This window comes from Tetrao urogallus (assembly GCF_951394365.1).
Source record: "Tetrao urogallus genome assembly, chromosome: 15".
In the NCBI taxonomy this organism is placed as follows: domain Eukaryota; kingdom Metazoa; phylum Chordata; class Aves; order Galliformes; family Phasianidae; genus Tetrao; species Tetrao urogallus.
This window is the reverse complement of record NC_136828.1, coordinates 12986041-13005193: the sequence shown is the minus strand read 5'-3', so window position 1 is coordinate 13005193 and position 19153 is coordinate 12986041. Positions and strand designations below refer to the sequence as shown.

The following is a 19153-nucleotide window of genomic DNA, read 5'->3' as shown; positions in this document are numbered from 1 at the left end:
GTTTTAGCAGAGGCTAAAACAGGGGAGAACTGGATCTATTTTGGTGGCTATCAAGTGGGTAGGAAACAATCAGCAGCGCTGCATTACAGACAGCCCTGCTCTGCAGACAGCCCTCCCCACCTGCGCAGTGCCCCCAGGGCTGCACCGCTGGGGGTCAGCATGCAGATTCCATCCAGTTTCCCCATTTGGCTGAAATCCGTTCCTTTAATCCTGCCCTCCTGGGAGCTGAGGTCTCGTGTGCTATTGTTTTTGTGTTGAAATGAAGCATTTTGATTCCAGAGGTTACTTTCAGGAGCCATGGAGCCCTTCCCATCGCCATCCTCTCTGCCCAGTGAGAGGTGATGCTGGTTTTTGGCACACGTGGTGCTACAGACACGATGAAGGCAGTGAGGTGCTGGCAGAGGATGCCCAGAGAGGTGGAGGTACCCCAAAGTCAGACAATGGGACCTAAGCATGTGATGGAGCTGTGGGTGTCCCTGTGCGTTGCAGGGAGGGGGACAGATGGCCTTTAGAGGTCTAAGTGAAATGATTCTATGACTCTGTGACACACAGTGGCCCCATTGATTCAGGCACCCACCCATCGCCCGTAGTGATGGGTGGGATGAGATAAAAACAAGAGGGCAGAATTCTTAAGGTTAATCTGCTGATGCCAAAGGGTTGTCTTTGAAAATAGCGTAAGGGGAGTTTTCATTGGTTATATTCCCACTTAAGCAGCCTCTTTCCACACATCGCTGTGCGCCCTGAGGACATCAGCACACGTTTGGGGCTTCCACAGCACGGTGGGTTTCTGGAGGGACGCACAGAACTTTGCTTCAGGACTCTGAAAGAAACCCCCTTCGGGTTTGTGCTTCTGCACAGTTAGAGAATCATCAAGGTAGGAAAAGTCCTCTCTGATCACCACGGGCAGCCCCAGCCCATCCCCACTGTGCCCACGAGTCCACATCACTCAGAGCCACCCCTGCCCTTCTCAGCAGCCATGGGAAATATCTCCCCTTTCGGTGGCTGTTGGGATTGAAGCACTCTGATTGGCACCTCACAATTTTCACTGAAAACTTTCGCGCTAAATGGGAGTTTTCTGACAAACGACTCAGGCAGAATGACCTTTTGTACTGCGAACAAGCTGTGATGAACGTGGTTTTGGTGGATTTTTTTTTTTTTGATGAGGATTTTCGTATGACATTATGAATCCTGATGGGAGATTAGCGAGCGCGGCTCATTATCAGTGTGTGGAGCATCGCAGAGGAACGATTGGAGCTTTGAGAGATCTTCAAAACAACCACCCGATGCCAATAAGCAATTTGAGATACAAATGGAGCCAAAAAGCAGAAACCGTGAGCTCAAGTCAGCACTGATGTAACTCCTTGTTCCCCCAAGGCTGAATTTGCCTAAGGAAAGTCAAGCCAGGGAGCGGATTAACTTCTAAGAAACTCAGACTGAACAAATTACGGCAATTAATTGGTGGGGTCAGCAACGAAACCATCGCAGAGGAAAAGAGGATTCATTGGTGAGAGGCTGAGAATGGAGCCTTTGCAGGACGTACGGGGCAAGGTGGTGAGGCAGAGGTGGGTGAATGACCTTTCCAGCCACCAAAGCAGACCGAATATGCTTTGCCGCCGCCCGCTGCTTTTCAGTGTATGCCTGTAATGTTTGGAAAACAAGGCCCTGTCTGTCTCTGCTGGAACAGAAGCAACAAAATAACACTGCTTGTTAGGGAAATGCCAAAACATGGAAAGATAATTGAAACATTCAGGCTGGCTGCAAGTGGGGATGAAGGCAATAAATCCTGACAGTGCAGCTCTATCTCAGGTGGGAGTTAACTGCTGGTCCAGCTCTGCCCACTGCCCCAACCCCTGGTCTGACTTTATCTGCAGTGCTTTGCCCAAGGCCATGACCCCGTGCAGTGCAGAAAGGGATGCGTTTGTTGAAGCAGGGAGATCTGCGTCCCTCCTGCTGCCATCTGCCCTTCCTGGAGCAGTTCTGTGCTCTGTGCAGGTGCAGGGAGGTGACTGCAGGTGAAACGGGGCCCATTGGCTGCATGCATGGGGATGCTGCTGTGGGCACAGGGCTGCTGTGCTGCTTCTGCACATGCAGCTCACACAGTGCTTCCAGCGCTTGGTGGTGCCTGGGAATCCTCAGGGACTCCAAAATTGTCTCAACGTGAATACATTCAGAATGAGGGAACGCCAGAATTCAACTGAATAGTTGGCGATATAAAAGAAGACACAGATTTTCCTTCTAGTTTCGTGTGTCATTGAAACTTGAGCAATAGAAGGGAAAACCTGGGGAAAAAATAAGAGGGAAAAGAAGAGGAAGAAAAAAGAAACAAGCCTGCAAACAAAATTAGGATCCCTGAGTCTTCTGCTTATTACATGGCAACTGAGGTATGTGATGCTGCAGAGCTGCTGGCGACTGGCCTAGCCCTGCTCTCAGAGGAGCCCCGGAGGAGCTCTGGGAGTCCAAAGGGAATCTGTGAGTTGTGTTGGGGGAATCGCCCCATTCCTCCCCTGCTGCAGCCTGGGACAGAACCTGCTTTCGCATGGTGCATGTACAGCTCCTGCCACACAGCACTGCAACTCGAGGCCTTGAGGCATCGCTGTGAAACTCGGCTTGCTGTGAGTGCTGCCCTGCTCAGAATTACCTCTCTTTGGCAGAACGCAGCCATTCTTTTTTCTCTGCTGTTACAGTTGTTCTGCAATGAGAACTCAGAGTGGAGCAGCTCACAGCGCGCAGCAGTGCCTCTACCTTCGGGTGGACGTGTGGATCAGATGGCACCGGATGGTTTCAGCATGAATCACACAGCCTCTGGAACCAACATTCCCATAACCTAAATCTATCACAAAGAACATAAACCACATCAGACGCCCGTTCTCGGATACTAATTTGCTAAGACTTTGGAAATCTCTTATATTAAACAGATTGTCTCTTTATAGGAGAAGCTGCCCTCATTACACAAAGGGAGGAAAGGGACCATCTTCCATCAGGGAAGGCTGTTTAAGTTTTCCCAGCTTCCTAAAAACCATTGTCTTGTAAACTGAGCATTCCTCTGCTGTCCCGTAGACACAACAGTCCCCATCCCGGCGCGGTGCAGGCCAGCTGTGGGCTGCCAGAGCCCTGACCCAGGCACTGTGGGCACAGCATCCTAAGGGGCAGGAGCCCTATTGTGCACTGGGGCTGCAGGGTGCTGCCAGAAGTGGACCTGCTTTGGCTTTTGAGTTTTTCTATCTCTAACGATCCAACTGCAAATAGCAGCAAAGTGCCAGCTCTTAACACAACATCACATCTTCCAGGGAAGGTTTGCCTTCGTGTGATGATAATCCCAGGCAGCTGCATTCAGCACCAGTGGATGATGCACAGGTCCCTGTTTGTGTCTGTGCTCTGTGCTGTGTGCAGCCACCCGGCCTTACACCACACATTGCAGAAGGTGCATCTTCCCAAAGGCATTGCGTTACCAAAGGCACCGAGTCGCTGAGCAAAACCATTATTGCAAATATCATCTGAAGTTAACCTTAATAAAATCCAAGGTAAATATTTATAGGCACTACAAAAGTGGCTGGATGTGTTTACAGTTTGACATTGTCAGAGAGAGGATTCCATGTAGATTAGTCAGCTAATCTGCTGTAATCTGCTTAAAAAGCACCGAAAGGGGCTTCTTTCACTGAATCGTGTTAGCTCTATGCACACAGTGGCTTCAGATGCAGAATGGACTCAGACACGGAGAACATTTACTCTCGGGCACTGCTTGCACCGCAACACGGCCACATCTCCTCCTTCCCTCAGATCCATGCTGTGGGGCCTGATTGTAACTGGAACGTGTTGGGCTCCTCTTTGCCATGTCCTCACTGTGGTGTTTGAGCAGCATGGCTGAGGATACTCTCCTTCCTGGGGAGGCACCTGCAAGGGGTTGGCATGGAAATGGGTCTTCCTGAGTTGATGGTTTTGGTGGCAGAGCCATGTAAGGTCCCCGTGCACTGGTGTGCACCATGTCATGGGGAGAGCACGCTGCTGGTTCTCTTCATGTTTCTAAACACTGGGGTGGATGGAAGTCGCCTCCTGTTCTTTACCCACCTCTCAACTTTGCACACAAGGAAATGGCAGCTCATGGGGATTTCGGTTCTCAGCACAGCTCCTGCAGCTCTCTGGCTGCTCAGAGCCACGTGCTCCCCATGGACAGGGCAGCAGGGCTCTGCCTTGAGCCTTCACCAGCCGTGGAACTCACTGTACACTGCTTTCAGGCCCCAGATCCTGCACCTCCATTTTCTCCTGACTGCATCTCCCCGGTGTCAGCGGATCATTTCAGTGTGGGTCCCTCTGAATAAAACATTCATTTGGAGTCCTTCCCCCCGCCCTCAGCAAGGCCTTCCCGAGCTGAATGCGGTGGCTCAGCTCCAGCGCGCACAGCTGCCGTCACTGCTGCAATTCTTTTGCCTTGAGAAAAAGCATATACAATTTAATATGCTCCTGGCACAGCAGCTTTTCTGTAGCAGAGGAGGCGGGTTTGTTTATGGCTATTTTGATAGGGCAGCTTTCATCCGGACACAGGTTGTGCCGCATCTCCCGCCCGCACAAGGCTGCCTTTGTGGATGCAGGACCTTCTCCTGCCCTGGAAAGTGGCTGTAAAAGGCCCTGCTCACTTTGGTCCCCATTTCTCTTACTTCTCTAAAAGCTAAACCCCAGGCTGAATGCCAGAACACAAGGCAACAGCAGAAGGTGTGATGGTGCACGGGACACGTATCCAGGACAGGAGCCATCCCATGGCAGCGCGGCCCACAGGACATCGGCATGGTGGTGCTGCCAGCAGGAGCTGCAAGGCTGGAGCAGCGCCTTCCCTGGTGCAAGTGTCAGCACCAGCAGATGCAGATTCCTCTTCAGCAGCGGTTCCTGCTGCCATTGCTATGTGTGAGGCTGAGGGTGATGCGTGGACAAGCACTGCTGGGCTCAGGAAGCACCTCCAGGTGGGAGAGTCCCAACCCAAGAGCCCACAGTCTGCAACAGCAGCCGCACAGCTCTGGCATATTGCTTGAGCTGCCCCTGGATGGGAAGGAGAACTGGCCTGTAGTGTTTCTCAGCTGTTATGTCTGTTCTCTCTCTCTGCTGCAGTGGAAATAAATGGTGGGAGGGCTCAGCCTGCACTAATTCATGGCCGTGCTCAAGCTGAGGCCTCTGCTACTCTGTGTGCAGAACACAACTGTGAAAGTGAGAGCCGCCAGAAACACGGCCCATCATCAGATTATCTTAAACACATGGTAACAAAACAGAGTCACTCTGTAGCGTATAAATTCCACACATGTGGAGGAATGTAAAGCAGCTATTGTGCCCCCACTTCGCAGATCCATTTCACTGTTTTTCCAGTTTATCTGGAAAATACATACTGCATGGTACTGTACGTCGTATTTCACTGCTATGCACCATGATGTCTTCTAATTGAACAATCGCCATGCTTGTAGTCTAAGGGCGATACAAAAGTGCTTTCAAACAATAACAATGCATTGTCTGTATAAAGAGGATAGGGAGTAGCCGCTTCCCAGAAAGGCTTGATTTCCCCAGAGCCAGCAGTATGAACATCCAGAGAGCCAGCAACTGCAGGCAGTGCTGAGAAAGTCCCTCATCATCAGCCTGCATGCCCAACAGGCAGCTCTCACCCAGCCAGGCGCGGGCTGGCAGCACTCACCAGCACTCCCACCATAAGGGGCTTGGCCAAGGGGCACCTCCTTGGCAAACGGAGCCTTGGGGATGCGACCCTGAGACGTGAAGGGAGGGAGCTTCCAGAGATCGCGCAGGAGTGCAGCATCTGCCAATTCACTCAGCGCTGCTGGCCCGCGGAGCAGCATGGCACGCCACTGTTCCATGTTTAGAGACAGTTTATACTGGAATAGGAGCAGTCTTTTTTGTTAAAATGATTATTATTTTTTTTTTTCCTCCATGAGAATTCACGACTTCTTAAAGAGAACTCTGCACGCTTGCACAAGGGCTGGACAACAGGGATGTTACAGCTTGGCTGTGTGCAGCAGATCCTCTGTGCTACTATTGCAGAAGACAACGTGAAAACAAGGATTAAAACAGACCTGGGAGGGGCCTCAGAGCCACAACAGTCACCTGTGCACCCTGAGATCGGACCAAGCAAGCCCAGTGAGACATTCACACTCCACTTTGTGCTCCCTGGCAGAGCGCAGCCTCTTTTCTAAAAGCTGCATCCAGATTTTTAGAGCTCAAAAGAATTGCTCTGGTATTGGAGTTGGATCAAGCACAAAAAACATCCTCAGCCTTCACAAAAATACCAGATGGCTGCAGATGCCAGCTCCTCTGGCCAGGCAGCTTTGTCAGAGGAAAGGCCAGCTCGTTGTGCAAGCTGCATCCCCGACACAGCCCTGCTGGCAGCAGCGCCTGCACAGAAACCCTGTGAGAGGAGCATCAAAGCGTCGTGTTCCCAAACGTCCGCTCTGCGAGGCTGTGCCATGCTCCTACCTACCGTGTTCTCTTTCTCCAGGCGGCGGCGGGACCTGCAGGAGCCACTCTGGCTGTGAAAACACTCCTCTGAGCTTCCCAGCGCATGTGAAGGGGGAAATGAACGGCAGGCAGAGTTGCCAAATCGTTGGAAACAAATCTAAAAAGCATGCCTGGGCGTGTTAGGTAGTTCTGACTCTAAATGGTGAACTCTGCAGTATCCAGTGTGGTTTTAGTGCTCGGTGTGTCAGCAGTGCCACGCCAAGTCAGTGCCCCCCTGCGCTGCAGCTGCATGCACACGGCATGGCGATGCACCGCAGGACCTCAGGCTCATCTCAAGGACAGCATTGTAGTTTTCTCTCTGCTCGGTATCACCTCTCTCTGCTGCTATACCAAAACGTATACGAATACGATCTCTTCCACAGACAGGTCAGTGAAAGGATTTCTGAACCATTTGGAGCTTCAGAACCACATGTTCTTGTGAACCTTCACCCTCTGTGCGTGGCTCCATTTCCGAAGATCACTACTGCAAGAACAACAGAGCAGCCAGCGTGCATCAGTATTGCTTTGTTCTCTGCTCTCTGTTTTCCACCAGCACCCAAATGGGCACCACGGGGTCAGCCTGTGCCTGCCTGGGGAGCAGGGCCTCGTAGGGCTGACAGCACTGCACAGCTGAGGGCACTCGTTGCCACAGAGGGGTAGGAAAGCTGGGCACTGCATGCAGTCATCTGCTGCGCTCACCAAAATGCGGTCAGTCAAATGGGTCTTGTAAAAAACCTGGAGGTGCAATTAGTTTCTAGTAAAAGAAAGTCTTGTCTTTTGTCTTGGAGTCCTAAAATGGCTGCGAGACAATTAAAACCAACTGAAAAAAGAAAGACAGCGAGGAGTGGTGAGATGCCCTTTTTGGGGCGCGTGGGCTGGTCATGTCCATCTGGAAGGACCTCAGAGAGAGTGGTCACTTTTGATTACTACATAACGTGAGTAATCTCTGGAAAGATGAGTCCTTCCCTCCTGAATCACAGCAAAGGGGGAAAATAACACGCTCCAGAAACAGCAAGCCGTCAGCCCCGCTCCGGGAGCCGCCCAGGAGCCCTGCCTGGACCCAGCAGGACCCCAGCACCTCCACTGGGGCAGCCCAGAGCCCGCAGTGCCCGCAGGTGGGGGGCACTGAATGTGCTGTGCTGACCGCTGCTTCTCAGCCCCTCAGTCCTAATGCAGCAACGTGAGGAGCTGAGAGACACCCCAAATCCCTGCTTCTCCCTGTAGATACATTTAAACACAAGAATTTTTTTCTAATCTCCCAGAACTCCATTTTGGTTTTCATTACTATATATAGAGCGCTGGGATGCTCGGTTTATTTCGTGTCCCTTTGCATCTGATTATTATTTTCAGCAGAGTTCCAACTCTCTGTGATGGGCAGATTTTAACTAGAACATAACTTCTATTCATGCAGACTTCCAGTATTAATGAACCCACAATGGCCACATATAACGTAGAAGAATTTTATTCATACTGTAATTCTATCCCATCATCCACTGCAAATATTACAATTATCTTTAAAATGTCATAGAAGATCATTTTGTTCCACTTAAAGCACAGGAAGCCTGGCGTTGAACGATCACACTTCTCTTGAATTTGCTCATATGGTCATTCAGACGTATTTTCATGATCTGTGAAGGTTTAAAGCAAAGAATCTGTTCTGTGTGTGTGCTGAAGTAACTTCTAAGTGGTGAGGCTAATAACCTGGTGAGTAACCATGAATGTATCTTGCACATGATGCAAAACACTCACAATTTTTGTTACGACTACAACAGAACAGCAATAGGTTAAATAACATACAGGAGTGACCTTTAAAAACGTGTCTTAAAAGCAGCACAAGAGAATACAAAAACAGTGAAAGAAACTAGAAGTTTTACAAACTCATACACTTTTATTGACCTATAGAACGGGCATCTGCCCGTGTGGATGCATGTCACAGAACTGCAAGGCTGAGAAATGTGCATGGTCGCATTTAACAACACGTGCAAGAAGCATAACGTAATCATAATAAATAGTAGCAACTGAGATACACTGACAGGGCTGCTGGAAATACGTTGAAATAAATTAAGCACCTTGCAGTGGTGAGAGGACTCTGACTGCAGCCTGGGAGCTCCTTCCCACTGCAGTGGCAGCACTGGGCAGCACGAGAGCCTTCTGCTGGGAAGCAGCAGGACAGTGCCAGGTGGGCTTTGTTAACTCCAAAGCTCATGTCAGTGTGGGTAATTTGAGACAAGTTCTTAACTAACACCTATAGTTTCAGAAGGAGGATTGCTGCCTCATTTCATTATACTGCCTTTGGCATGTAAAAGGTATGGAAAGTTCCTATTTACTCTGAGTGGTGCTATCGTAAAGAAGAAATACAGTTTTGCTGCAACTAAAAGGTGGGCAGTGCTATTTAGGGTAGTGGAGATGCAGAGATTTGCGGCAGTTAGCACAGAAAACTTCTCCTTCAAAGGAAAAGCTTCCCCAGAGAATAATTTGGATGATCCCAACCTGCAGGGCTGCACAGCAGAGCAAGGTCCAGCTCTGCAGAGGCTCTGCTCGATACCCACATCTGCATAGAGCAGCAAGAGCTGCCAGCAAGGCCGCGGGCACACAGAGCTTGCTGCAACTCCTGGTGCCTTTTGTTCTGCCATGCTCATCTGCTGCAGGAGGCAACACTTTGGAGCACATATTTGGCTGGCTGCACACTAAAAAAAGGCATTTGAATTGAATTAAATGGACTTCATGTGAAAGAGCCCTATCAAACTTTACACCTGCCACCATCTCCTGAGCATTCCTTACAGTGTCCAGAGCAGCAGCTGAGGACACTCTGGTGCAGATAAATATGTTTCAAAGCACACCTAGTTCAGTGAAGAAGTTCTCAGTGGCATTTAAGGAACCTGATGCGAATCCCATGTAAAAAAGGGAGAAATCAGATAACATTGCTCCTAAAGGCTCCATCCATCATCTGACAAACCGCTGCTTCTTGGACGCCTCACCCATAGGCCCGGAGCTGTCTGTTTGCCCTGGCATCTCCTCAGAGCTACAAAGCAGACCCAAAGGGCTGGTAACACAGAGCAGTAATGGCCCCTGTTTCTAAACCACAAAGTGACTCAAAAGTCCTACTTTTCCTCAGCTTACTGGAATGATTAAAATCTTTCCCTAATCGTCCCTCTTTAATTGCAGAACTGCCACTGACCACGTGGATTTTGGAAACCTCCAGTCCCTAACCAGTGAAAAGTCTTCTAGGAGTGACAGGTAGAGGGACATCACTTTATGAAAGAAGCTTGACAGAAGGTGAATAAGACTGGCTTTGAGAATAGGTGTAAGATAGTGAGGGAAAGAGACATTTGTCTGTAGTTTAAATAGTTAAAAGCACAGTTTTATCTGTACGATCCAGCAACAGGTAAAAATCTTGCCTGCAAGCCAAAAGCCTGCTCTTCCCTGAGCACCTTCCCAAAGCTAGTCTTATCCAAACAGTTGTCTTCTTTCTTAAATGATACATAAGATTTGAACTGACATCCAGTGCGTGACATAACAGAAAAAATACACATGAAATGCACACCTTTTATTTTTTTCTTGCTAAAGCCATGGAGCTGCACGGAGCTAATGTAAGTGCACGAGGTCACACAAAGGCAGCTTTCCAAAAGGAATCATTCAGACAGTGAGAGAGATGAAGCTGTTGTATCTCTGAATGTTTCTCTTGAGGATCTCAGAGCAGGGGCCGAGCACTCGTTCGAAGCGGGGCCGGTCGAGCTTCACGCACTTCAGGGGTCCACGTGCCACCACCGTCGCAGCCCTGGGCCGGTTGAGCAGCAGTGCTATCTCACCTGGGGATGGGGACAAACACACCATCACACCTCCTCTCCTTCGGAGGGCGCATACTGAGGCCACCATGCAGTTGCTTTGGTTGTAGAACACAGCTCTATGTTATCCTGATAGACACTTGACATAATTCCGTTGACAGTACAAATGCATGACGCATGCATAATGCATGCGTGTAAAATGCCTTTGAAAACAAATGCATTCAGACTGTTTTGCTGATTCTGGATCTGTCTCCTGTCAGCCACACTGCTGTAAACCAAGGAATAGTTTCAGCTTCCATGGTATCTCTCAGTAGCGCTGAAAGTAGAAGCTGACCTGGGCACAACCCCATGTTCGTTAAGGAGTAGAACGCTAATTAAAACAACAACGACTCCATGCAATTCCAGTTGCTATTTTTCTAAGCCACGTTTATGCTGAATTTTCTTACCGAAATAATCTGATGGACCAAGCCTTCCAACCTCGACATACTCCTCGTTATCAGACCTGCGCTGCAGAACAGAGGCTGTGCCCTGCAACAGAAGAGCAGAGGAGCTGAGTGAGGTGCCCAGAGTGGAGGTGCCCCATCCCTGCAGACACCCACGGTCAGGGGATGGGATGTAAGCACTGATGGAGCTGTGGGTGTCCCTGCTCAGTGCAGGCAGTGGGACCAGGTGGCCTTTAAAGGTCCCTTAGAACTCGAACGATTCTATGATAAGGTTACCTTGCTTTTCTTGACCCTGTTACCCCTTTGGGAAGCACTGAGTGCAGTGTCCCCTTTCGTGGGACATGTCTCACTCCTTTCGTTCTGCTAAGGCAGAGATGACCACCTCAGTCAATTTCTTATACACGAATAAAAAAGACCCACCAATATGGCAAACTTGGTTTCACTTTTATGAATGTGGCATTGTTCAGATGCAGGCATTCAGCTCACACAAGGCAAGAGGAACAGGACAGAATTCAGTAACTACTGCCCATTATGCTGTGCAGATGTATCCTTCAATATCCTTTAAAAATATGCTCTGAGTGGATGCAGAACCTTACAAGTGAGGCAGGAAAGACTTCCAGCATAAGGAATAAAAAGGCACTTTTCCCAGTACTATCTTGGAACATGGATTTGCAAGGCAGCACCAAGACTTTGCTCTTCACGTGACCATTCGCTGGCTCTCTTGCTAAGATTGTTGGCAAAGGCAGTTTTTAATGCTTAGTACAACAGAAGGTGTTTTTTTAGTGGCCGTTTGTGATCTGGACACCTGTGAATCAATTGCTTGGGAGATGGAATGTGCCTTGTCTCCACTCCTGCTATGAACTACGGTACTCAACGCATGCCAGTACATGTCACAGCTCAGAAACACTCTATTGAAACCTTCAAAGGGGTCTGACATGCAGAAATATTCTAACCTGGAGGAAATCTTAAATTATTTGTGGCATCACAACTTTGCTTTGGAAGGGAATATAGAAAGAATCTCCTTTCACTTTTCTAGGACCTGGGGCCCAGAATATTCGCTATTATCTGGCAAATTACTGTAATTTGCTTACTTCTGAACAAGCACTACTAAGCTGCTGCAATACTGCTGTATTCCATCGCGTCCCATTTCATAACAGGGTTATTTTTAAGCCTGTATAATTTATGAATTGCTGGGCCACTCTCTAGGTTAATTTGTAATGTAACCTTCCTGTGCTACACAAATGAAGAGGGACATCAGTTCTGATGATGGCAGCAACCAGAGCCACAAATAATGGGCAAGCACCATCTCATAGGTGCTAAGCATCTGATGGCTTTTATATGTACTTGATGTACATCAAATTAATCTGATACATTACAAGTCACAATTTCTCATTTTGCCCATTAGTGGTAATCAGTGCTGAGTATAAATTACTAGATATCAGACTGTCATCGCATTATATGGGCCATGACAATTTACCATTCCACCCCACCTCCCCTGCGCCGTATCAGCATTAAAAAAAATACTGAATAAACACCAGGACTGCAAACCCGGGTCCATTTGAAAACAAATGCAAAATTCTTCTTGGTTTCAGCGTTTTCATTCTTGATGTGGTGAACAGCTGACGGCACGAGGCACAGAACCACGTGCTTGGCACAACCTGCACCAGCAGGGCACCTGAACTGGGAGAGGTTGTTCCAGTACCGGCTCCCAGGGCTTCAGAAATAAGCCAAACACATGGAGGGAGGTTGGCTTTGGAGTTCTGGGGAGATAGCTTGGGGTTAAGGCATGCCACGCATGTAACACTGCCCACAGCCCGTGTGAGGACATCCAGGAAAGTAACTGACAGAACTACATGTAAGAAAGTGATTTGGTGCCTGTCAGGTTTCCAGGAAGAATTCCTTATCCTTGATATAACTACGTTGTTTCGCCAAAGCTGCTGTTTTCCAAGGTCTTCCAGTAAATCTGCAAGGGGATGAAAGCGCAACGATGGTGTCGTGAGTTTTGTTATTTGCATTTCCTGCAATCGTTCAGGACAGAACACGTGGGGAACAATGCACTTACTAATCTCTCCCTGGCCACGCTTCAGATCAGGTGTATCTCATGGGGCCCAACTCAACGCTGTTCTTATTGTCTGTGCTTTGGAGTCAGGATCAGCTTCAGAACCGCTTCCAGCCCCTGTCCTCTGCTCAGTCCCCATCTGGAGCCTGGCAAAAGCCTAACCCCTTGACCTAAATAGCTGTCTGCAATCCACGTCTTCATTTCTTTCCCAAACTATTCTTCAACAACTTTTATTACAGATGTTTTATTAGATACAACAACAAAAAAAGTCTCTTAAGTAATCAGACTGACTGCTCAGGTCAAACGAGAAAAGGTGTCAATTCCCCACTGCTCACCTTGAGCACGCTGCCATAAAGGTAATCACAACATCAAGCAATATTGCTTTCATCTCCTCTTGTGTCAGCTTTTACGGTGGTTAATATTTTTTTGACAGGGCCCGTATGATACAGAGTTTCAATAAGTCAGTCTTCTGAAGCAATTTCTTCCACTGTTCCACTACAGTTGGGCTTTTTAATCCAAGAAACACCATGCTATCTGTTGGAGGAGGACAGATGTGTCTGGCCTCCACAATAAACACTCAGCTTGGCAGAATAAAGCAATGCATATTCCAGATACATATTTTTCCACTCTTGTTTTAGCAGTCACACTGGCTCTTCCCATTGCCCAGCGAGAATGGGTCTGTCACAGAACAAAAGAAGTTTCCTGACTCCTGAGCACACACTGTACGGCCCCACTGCCCGCTTGGCCCCTGCACGAGGCACAGCCCCATCCTGCCCCATAGGAAGGCTGTCCCCACCTGAAAACAAAGATGTACTTTGCACTATCTATCCACATCATCTTCACTTTAGGTACCTCATCTCTGGAAACAGCACCATTCTAACTGGATTAAAGCAAGAGTCCAGTGGTACGTGAACAGTACGTATGTAAGAACAGTGTGAACAGTACCAGCAGAGCAGGGCAAAACTAGAATAATACACAACTGTTATCGATACGCTTAATGAAGTTCTCATACCACATTATTTAAGTGCTGACCCCCATCTTTGCTCTCATCACAGGTTTTGTGGCTGTATTTCACTTCAGTTTATTTCTCAAATCTTTCTACTGCAGTTTTTGAGCTTTCTGTCCTTGCGCTAGAGCAAAACCCAGCCTCACATGAGTGCTATCATCACTCAGTAAGTCTCCTGGGTGCTGTCCTGGGAGGTACAGGCATTATCTAACAAGGATTCAAGGGGCTTATCGCTCTCAGCCCCAACAGCATTTGGTCTCAGCGGAAGAGATTCCCCCTTAAACAGCACACGGAATCTGGCAGGACCAGCTCTGTGAAACAAACTGCACAGTCCCAGATTTGCAGGATCAGGCTGTTTAGTGCTGCTCAATTTAAAACGCTGCCTTGTACGCGGCGAGTCATTTCAGCCTCCTACGCTGCGGAGCAGAACTTTCAGAGCACGTGCTCAAACACTGTGAAGAAGTTTGACACTATTAAATAAATCAGCACTTTGTGATACAAAACTGAAAGCAGACAGGCATGTCTTTCTCCTAGCAGACACTCGGGAGTGAAATGATCTTCAGTGGATCCAGGAATATTCCCTTTCAGTCACTGGGGAGTGCCTGTGTTCGCAGGAACCGATATCACTAACCTCCCCTCCTCTTCTCTGAGTAAATACAGGCATCCTATTGCAAAAACAACAGGAGTAGCAGCTCCAAAAGCAGTGTGCCATCAGCACTCTCTGGCAGCCTCACCCCACGCACCTGCTCACTCCCCCTGAACAGTTCTGCTATGGTGCTGAGAGCACTTATTCATGTCTTTCAAGCAGTTTGCTTTGTAAAAATTTATGGCTTGGATGTGGCACCACAATTTAAGATATAAAAAATAAGGTTTATAATCCATGCGCTCCCACCCTCTCCAAAGTAATGAGATTTTGATAGATGTTTCACTTTTAAACTCTCAGACCGCGTGGGTGAGGGAGACACCCGGATCAACGTGAAGATTCCCATGCCTGATCCCACATGTACTCAGTAGCACAGACTACTTCTGGAGCTCTATCTTTATATTTAAGTGCAAATCCTGTAGCCAGGAGTTGGCCTGAGTAGCCTGGCTATAAAAGGCAAGTGTTAACAAGATGGCCAGAGGGGAAATCCTGTAGTTTTTTTCTCCATTCCAGCACAGGAAGCTCAGAGATCAGATGGGATCGCTCCCAGACACGGTGCAGCAATGGGCACCTATGAGTAAGAGGTGGGAAGGGAGACTGAGCCCTCCTTCTTAGACTTTGGCATTTAAAAGTCAGTCTTGTTAATGTTAATGTCCACTGGTCAAACCTCCCACCTCAAAGACACAGCAGTCACTAAAACATACAATGAGGGTCTACAGAGACGTATTCATCACTATTAAAATTGAAGAATAGTTATTCTATGATGACCACACGCAGCGCCAATATCCATGCCCTTTCAATACACTTAGTATACAGAATAAAATTCTACCCTTAAGAAATGTAACGGCAGACAGTTTTTTCCCCCATTCCCCATTGCACTTCTGTCCTGGCTTTGAGCTCTGAAGGCTTTTTTTGTCGACTTCATTTTCCTCTGCACAATTCAGTAAAAAAGAGCAATGCAGTGTTTTTTTCTATAGAATTAGTGATGAAAAAGGTCAAGCTTTTCCATCCACTACTGCTATTATCTCTATCAATCACTATTATGAACATACCTCTGCTTTCTCACTTTGTTAATCCACACACTCCCATTCAGAAGATGTTTCCCCTCACTCCACAGTCACACAAACCCTCATTATATGCTGCTATGAAACCTTTGCAGAGTTGCTACAAAAGATGAAGGAAGAAGCTGTGGAGTGGCTCAAAACATCCCTGGTGAATCACACAAGACTCCATGTAAGGACTCCTACTGGTCTGAAAGAAACAGCAGATAGCAAATGAATCAGAAGATCTTTCACATAGAATAGTTCTGTTCACATCGAATGACTATGGGAGTATTTTATTTAACTGTAGGCAAGACTTCAAAAAATGGTCATTTAAATCAATTCAGCGGCCTTTAAGTGAAACCTTCAACAACTTTGGTTCAAAGAAGTTGTTTGGTTTGCTTATCTCTAGTGAGCTTTCTCTATCCATTAGGGCTCAGTGCAGCTTGCACAGAGAGACGGGACAATGCCTGCATTGGAAATGTCAGCTACTGCCAGCTTTGAACACAGAAATAGGACTTTCTGCACATTCTGGCCTTTTAATTTGATGTGACCCTGGAAACCTTTCACTGATTTCAGCAGATTTTCAGAAAGCCACCACCTTGGCAGTATCTTTAAGATTCAGTGATACAATGTCAAATAAGCTCCAAAGGCGGCACGTTCACTGCGACACCTCTGTGATCTGCAGAGAGAGCAGCGCAGCAGAAATTACCTTCACTCTGCAACCATTCTGGTGACAGTGCATATGATTATCACAGTGTAATCATCATAACATTACAGCACTAGTATGCCATGTTCTATTGGCTGTATATCCCAACAACACTAATGCACGCTGCCACCCTGCAAAGGCAGAAAGCAAGCAGTCCTTCTCAGCCAGCACCAATCTTACACCCGAGCTCTACAGCCACAGTGGGTACGAAATGAAATGCAGCCACACCACACCTGCATGAGACTACTGCATGGACATCCCAACTTCCATCCGTTCTGCTATCCAGGCACATTTGCATCACTTCAGAAATAACATCCACACTCGAAAAAGAGGAACAAAGCTGTGCAGAGCAGCCACCAAAACAGCCACCAACAAAAAGGTGCTTTTAAAAATGACAATCAATCATAAACCAAGTGCAGCTTTAAAACAGCAGAATCAACCGTGCCACAGGGCATTTCCTAGGGATACACGAGAGGCCGGGGTTAAGGCCCAGACATGACTACACCCAGCCAGCCATTAATCACCAGGAAATGCCTTTGCCTTGATCATTTACTATTTAAAATTGTAGACATTTGACATGGAAAGACCTTTTAGATCATTTTGTTCATCTCAGGCAATCTTCCCCTTCGGTATTTCTTTAAGGCAATCTGCGTTAAGCATGTCCTGTGTCTGAATGTACTCCCCCTGAACCAAAAGAAATGTTAAGGGATGGGACAAGACAGGATTCAGGCAGAAAGACCAACAGACGTGGTGCAGAGCCAGCAGAATTGGAACACGCTGCTCTGGCTGCACTTTGCCCCATGGATGGAGAACCCTGCAACACTTTGGAGAAACAAAGCGGTTTTGCACAAAGAATAAAAATCAGAGAACACTTTTTTTGTTGCTGAAAGGCTTTTCATAATCAAAACTTGAAGCTCTGCTGTCTCTTGAGTTCACAGTCTTGCCCTCGAGGTGCAGCAGCAGAGCCCAGCCCGCACATCCACACACCAGGAGCCATCCCTAGGGGCACGGTGCAGAGCAAGGAACATCTCCAGTCTCAGGGCATGGCAGCCCCACACCTCTTCTCCACCTCCCCAGTGGCCCTCGGGCACTGGGAGGCCTGGGAACGAGGAGGTGGAGGCACATGGGTGATGAGAGTGGCCCTTGGGCACAGGACAGCCCCTCAGCCTGGCTTTGCCCAGCTGCTGCTGGCAGGAAGCCGCCAGGCGGCTGCACCGCGGCCCAGGCGCTGGGCTCCAGTCGTGTTCTTTGCTCTTGGAATTTGAGTTGCCCCTCTTATTACATATCCCATCCACCTGTTGCGGTGGTGACACAAAGCAGATCTGCTCAGCAAAGGTGGGCTCCGCGCTGGGTTTTAATGAATCATCCCAGGGATACTTGGCCTTGACTAATCAGTAGCTTCTGTGGGAAAACAACTGAATTAATATTCCTCCTGGTGCCAGATTTTAAAGGCTGTCTGTGCCAAGCACTGTGGATTATTGGCAACAATGCACTGTTTTCCTCCCTCCGACATGTCAGCGTACAAAGCCATAAAAGTCACAAAGGAAAAAAAATGTTGCATTTTAGAGATTCTTTCTTTCTACAAAGCTAGCCATTATCTTTACTCTCTCCGAAGCCAGGAAATGTCCACAGAGTCAACATAAAAGTGACTCTATAATGGGTTATTCATCAACTGTTGGTATTTGTGACTGCCCTTACAGTTACCGTGCCCTGGAAGCAGGCAGTGCAGCCTGCCACCACCTACAGACATCAGACACGAAGGACAGAGCACACGCTAACAGGGCACCTCCCTCACCCTGCCCACCAAATCCTTTCTGGTGAAAATCGGTTTTAGCTGCTGATGTTGTTTTACAGCCCAATTACTCCTACCACCATCTGCTTCTTTGTGAAAACATTCTGTAGATGCTGAAGTAAGCAGACCAAGCAGAAGTCTGAGACAGGCAGCACCATTAAAGTCTCAGTGCTAATTCTGTGAGCAGGGCTGGGCTGGCAGCTGTGGACAGCCAAGGCAAGAGCTGCAGGGCAAGAAGCAAAACTTGGAATAAAGCAGGGGAAAGGGAAAGGGGAGCTTATCACAGAGATCAGGAAAATCCCTATAGGAAGCTTTCTTAAAGTCCCATCAGTCGGTGAATCCCGAGTATTTGTGGACCACATTTTCTGATTCTGAAATTCAGAAGGAAAAAAAAAAACCTATTAAAGGTGCCTCTTCTGAAGGACAGTGCAGAGAGCCTTGCACATTCCTCTAAATCCACATTATAAAGCTAATGGCCGAGCCCTCAGGGATGTATTATTTCAGTCATCTCAACATTATCTTTGCAGAGGAGGGATAAAAGCTGTCTCAGGGAATTTTAACATGATCCAGAGAAAGGGCTGAGCTTCACCATGCATCAGGAAACCCTCCACTTCTTTCCCACCAGGCTGAACACCACTATATTCCAGGCCATACCCATGTGGCAGGATTTTTGTCCAAACACAGAGGGGCATTCCTCAGGTCAGCTTATGGACGGAGCTCCTCGCTCCTGGCAGAAATGCCCTTCACTTCACTCTACATTTACCATGGTCTTGGTCACTTTGGGTAAATACTTCGAATCAGGACTTTTGAGCTCTGTCTTCAACACCAGAAGTGTTTCTAAGGATCCTGAGAACCTCCTGAAAATTCTGTCGGGTAAACAGCCCAGGCTGTTCTCCTTACTCACACAGAGGCACTTCACTGTGTGGGAACCTCTGCTGCTTCTCCAAACCTCCCTGGCAGCAAATTCCACTGGACGAGAGAAAACAAAAACCATACCTTAAAGTATTACATACGTGAAAAGTCACTGTCAGTTTTGAGCACAAAGAAAACTGATGATTTTGATGAAAATCGAGATGGAGACACACGTATCAAGAATGAAGCAGCCAATTATTAACGCTGGGTTCTACATCTCTGCACACCAAATGATCTCCCATTTTCCACGTATTCCATAGTGGTAAGAGGACGGGGTGTGG

The 19153-nt window shown here is 47.9% G+C and overlaps 1 protein-coding gene across 1 annotated transcript in view; it reads right to left on the bottom strand.

Moving 5' to 3' along the window:
• Positions 1–10119: 10119 nt before the first annotated feature.
• Positions 10120–19153, bottom strand: part of PRKAR1B (protein kinase cAMP-dependent type I regulatory subunit beta) — a gene marked incomplete at its 3' end in the record, with an annotated part of 84864 nt that continues 75830 nt past the window's right edge. The window contains exons 9-10 of the mRNA XM_079543052.1: positions 10715–10796; positions 10120–10292 (exon numbers count right to left, since the gene is read on the bottom strand). Coding sequence (XP_079399178.1) covers positions 10120–10292; positions 10715–10796 — 255 coding nt within the window. The remainder of the gene's footprint in view (positions 10293–10714; positions 10797–19153) is intronic.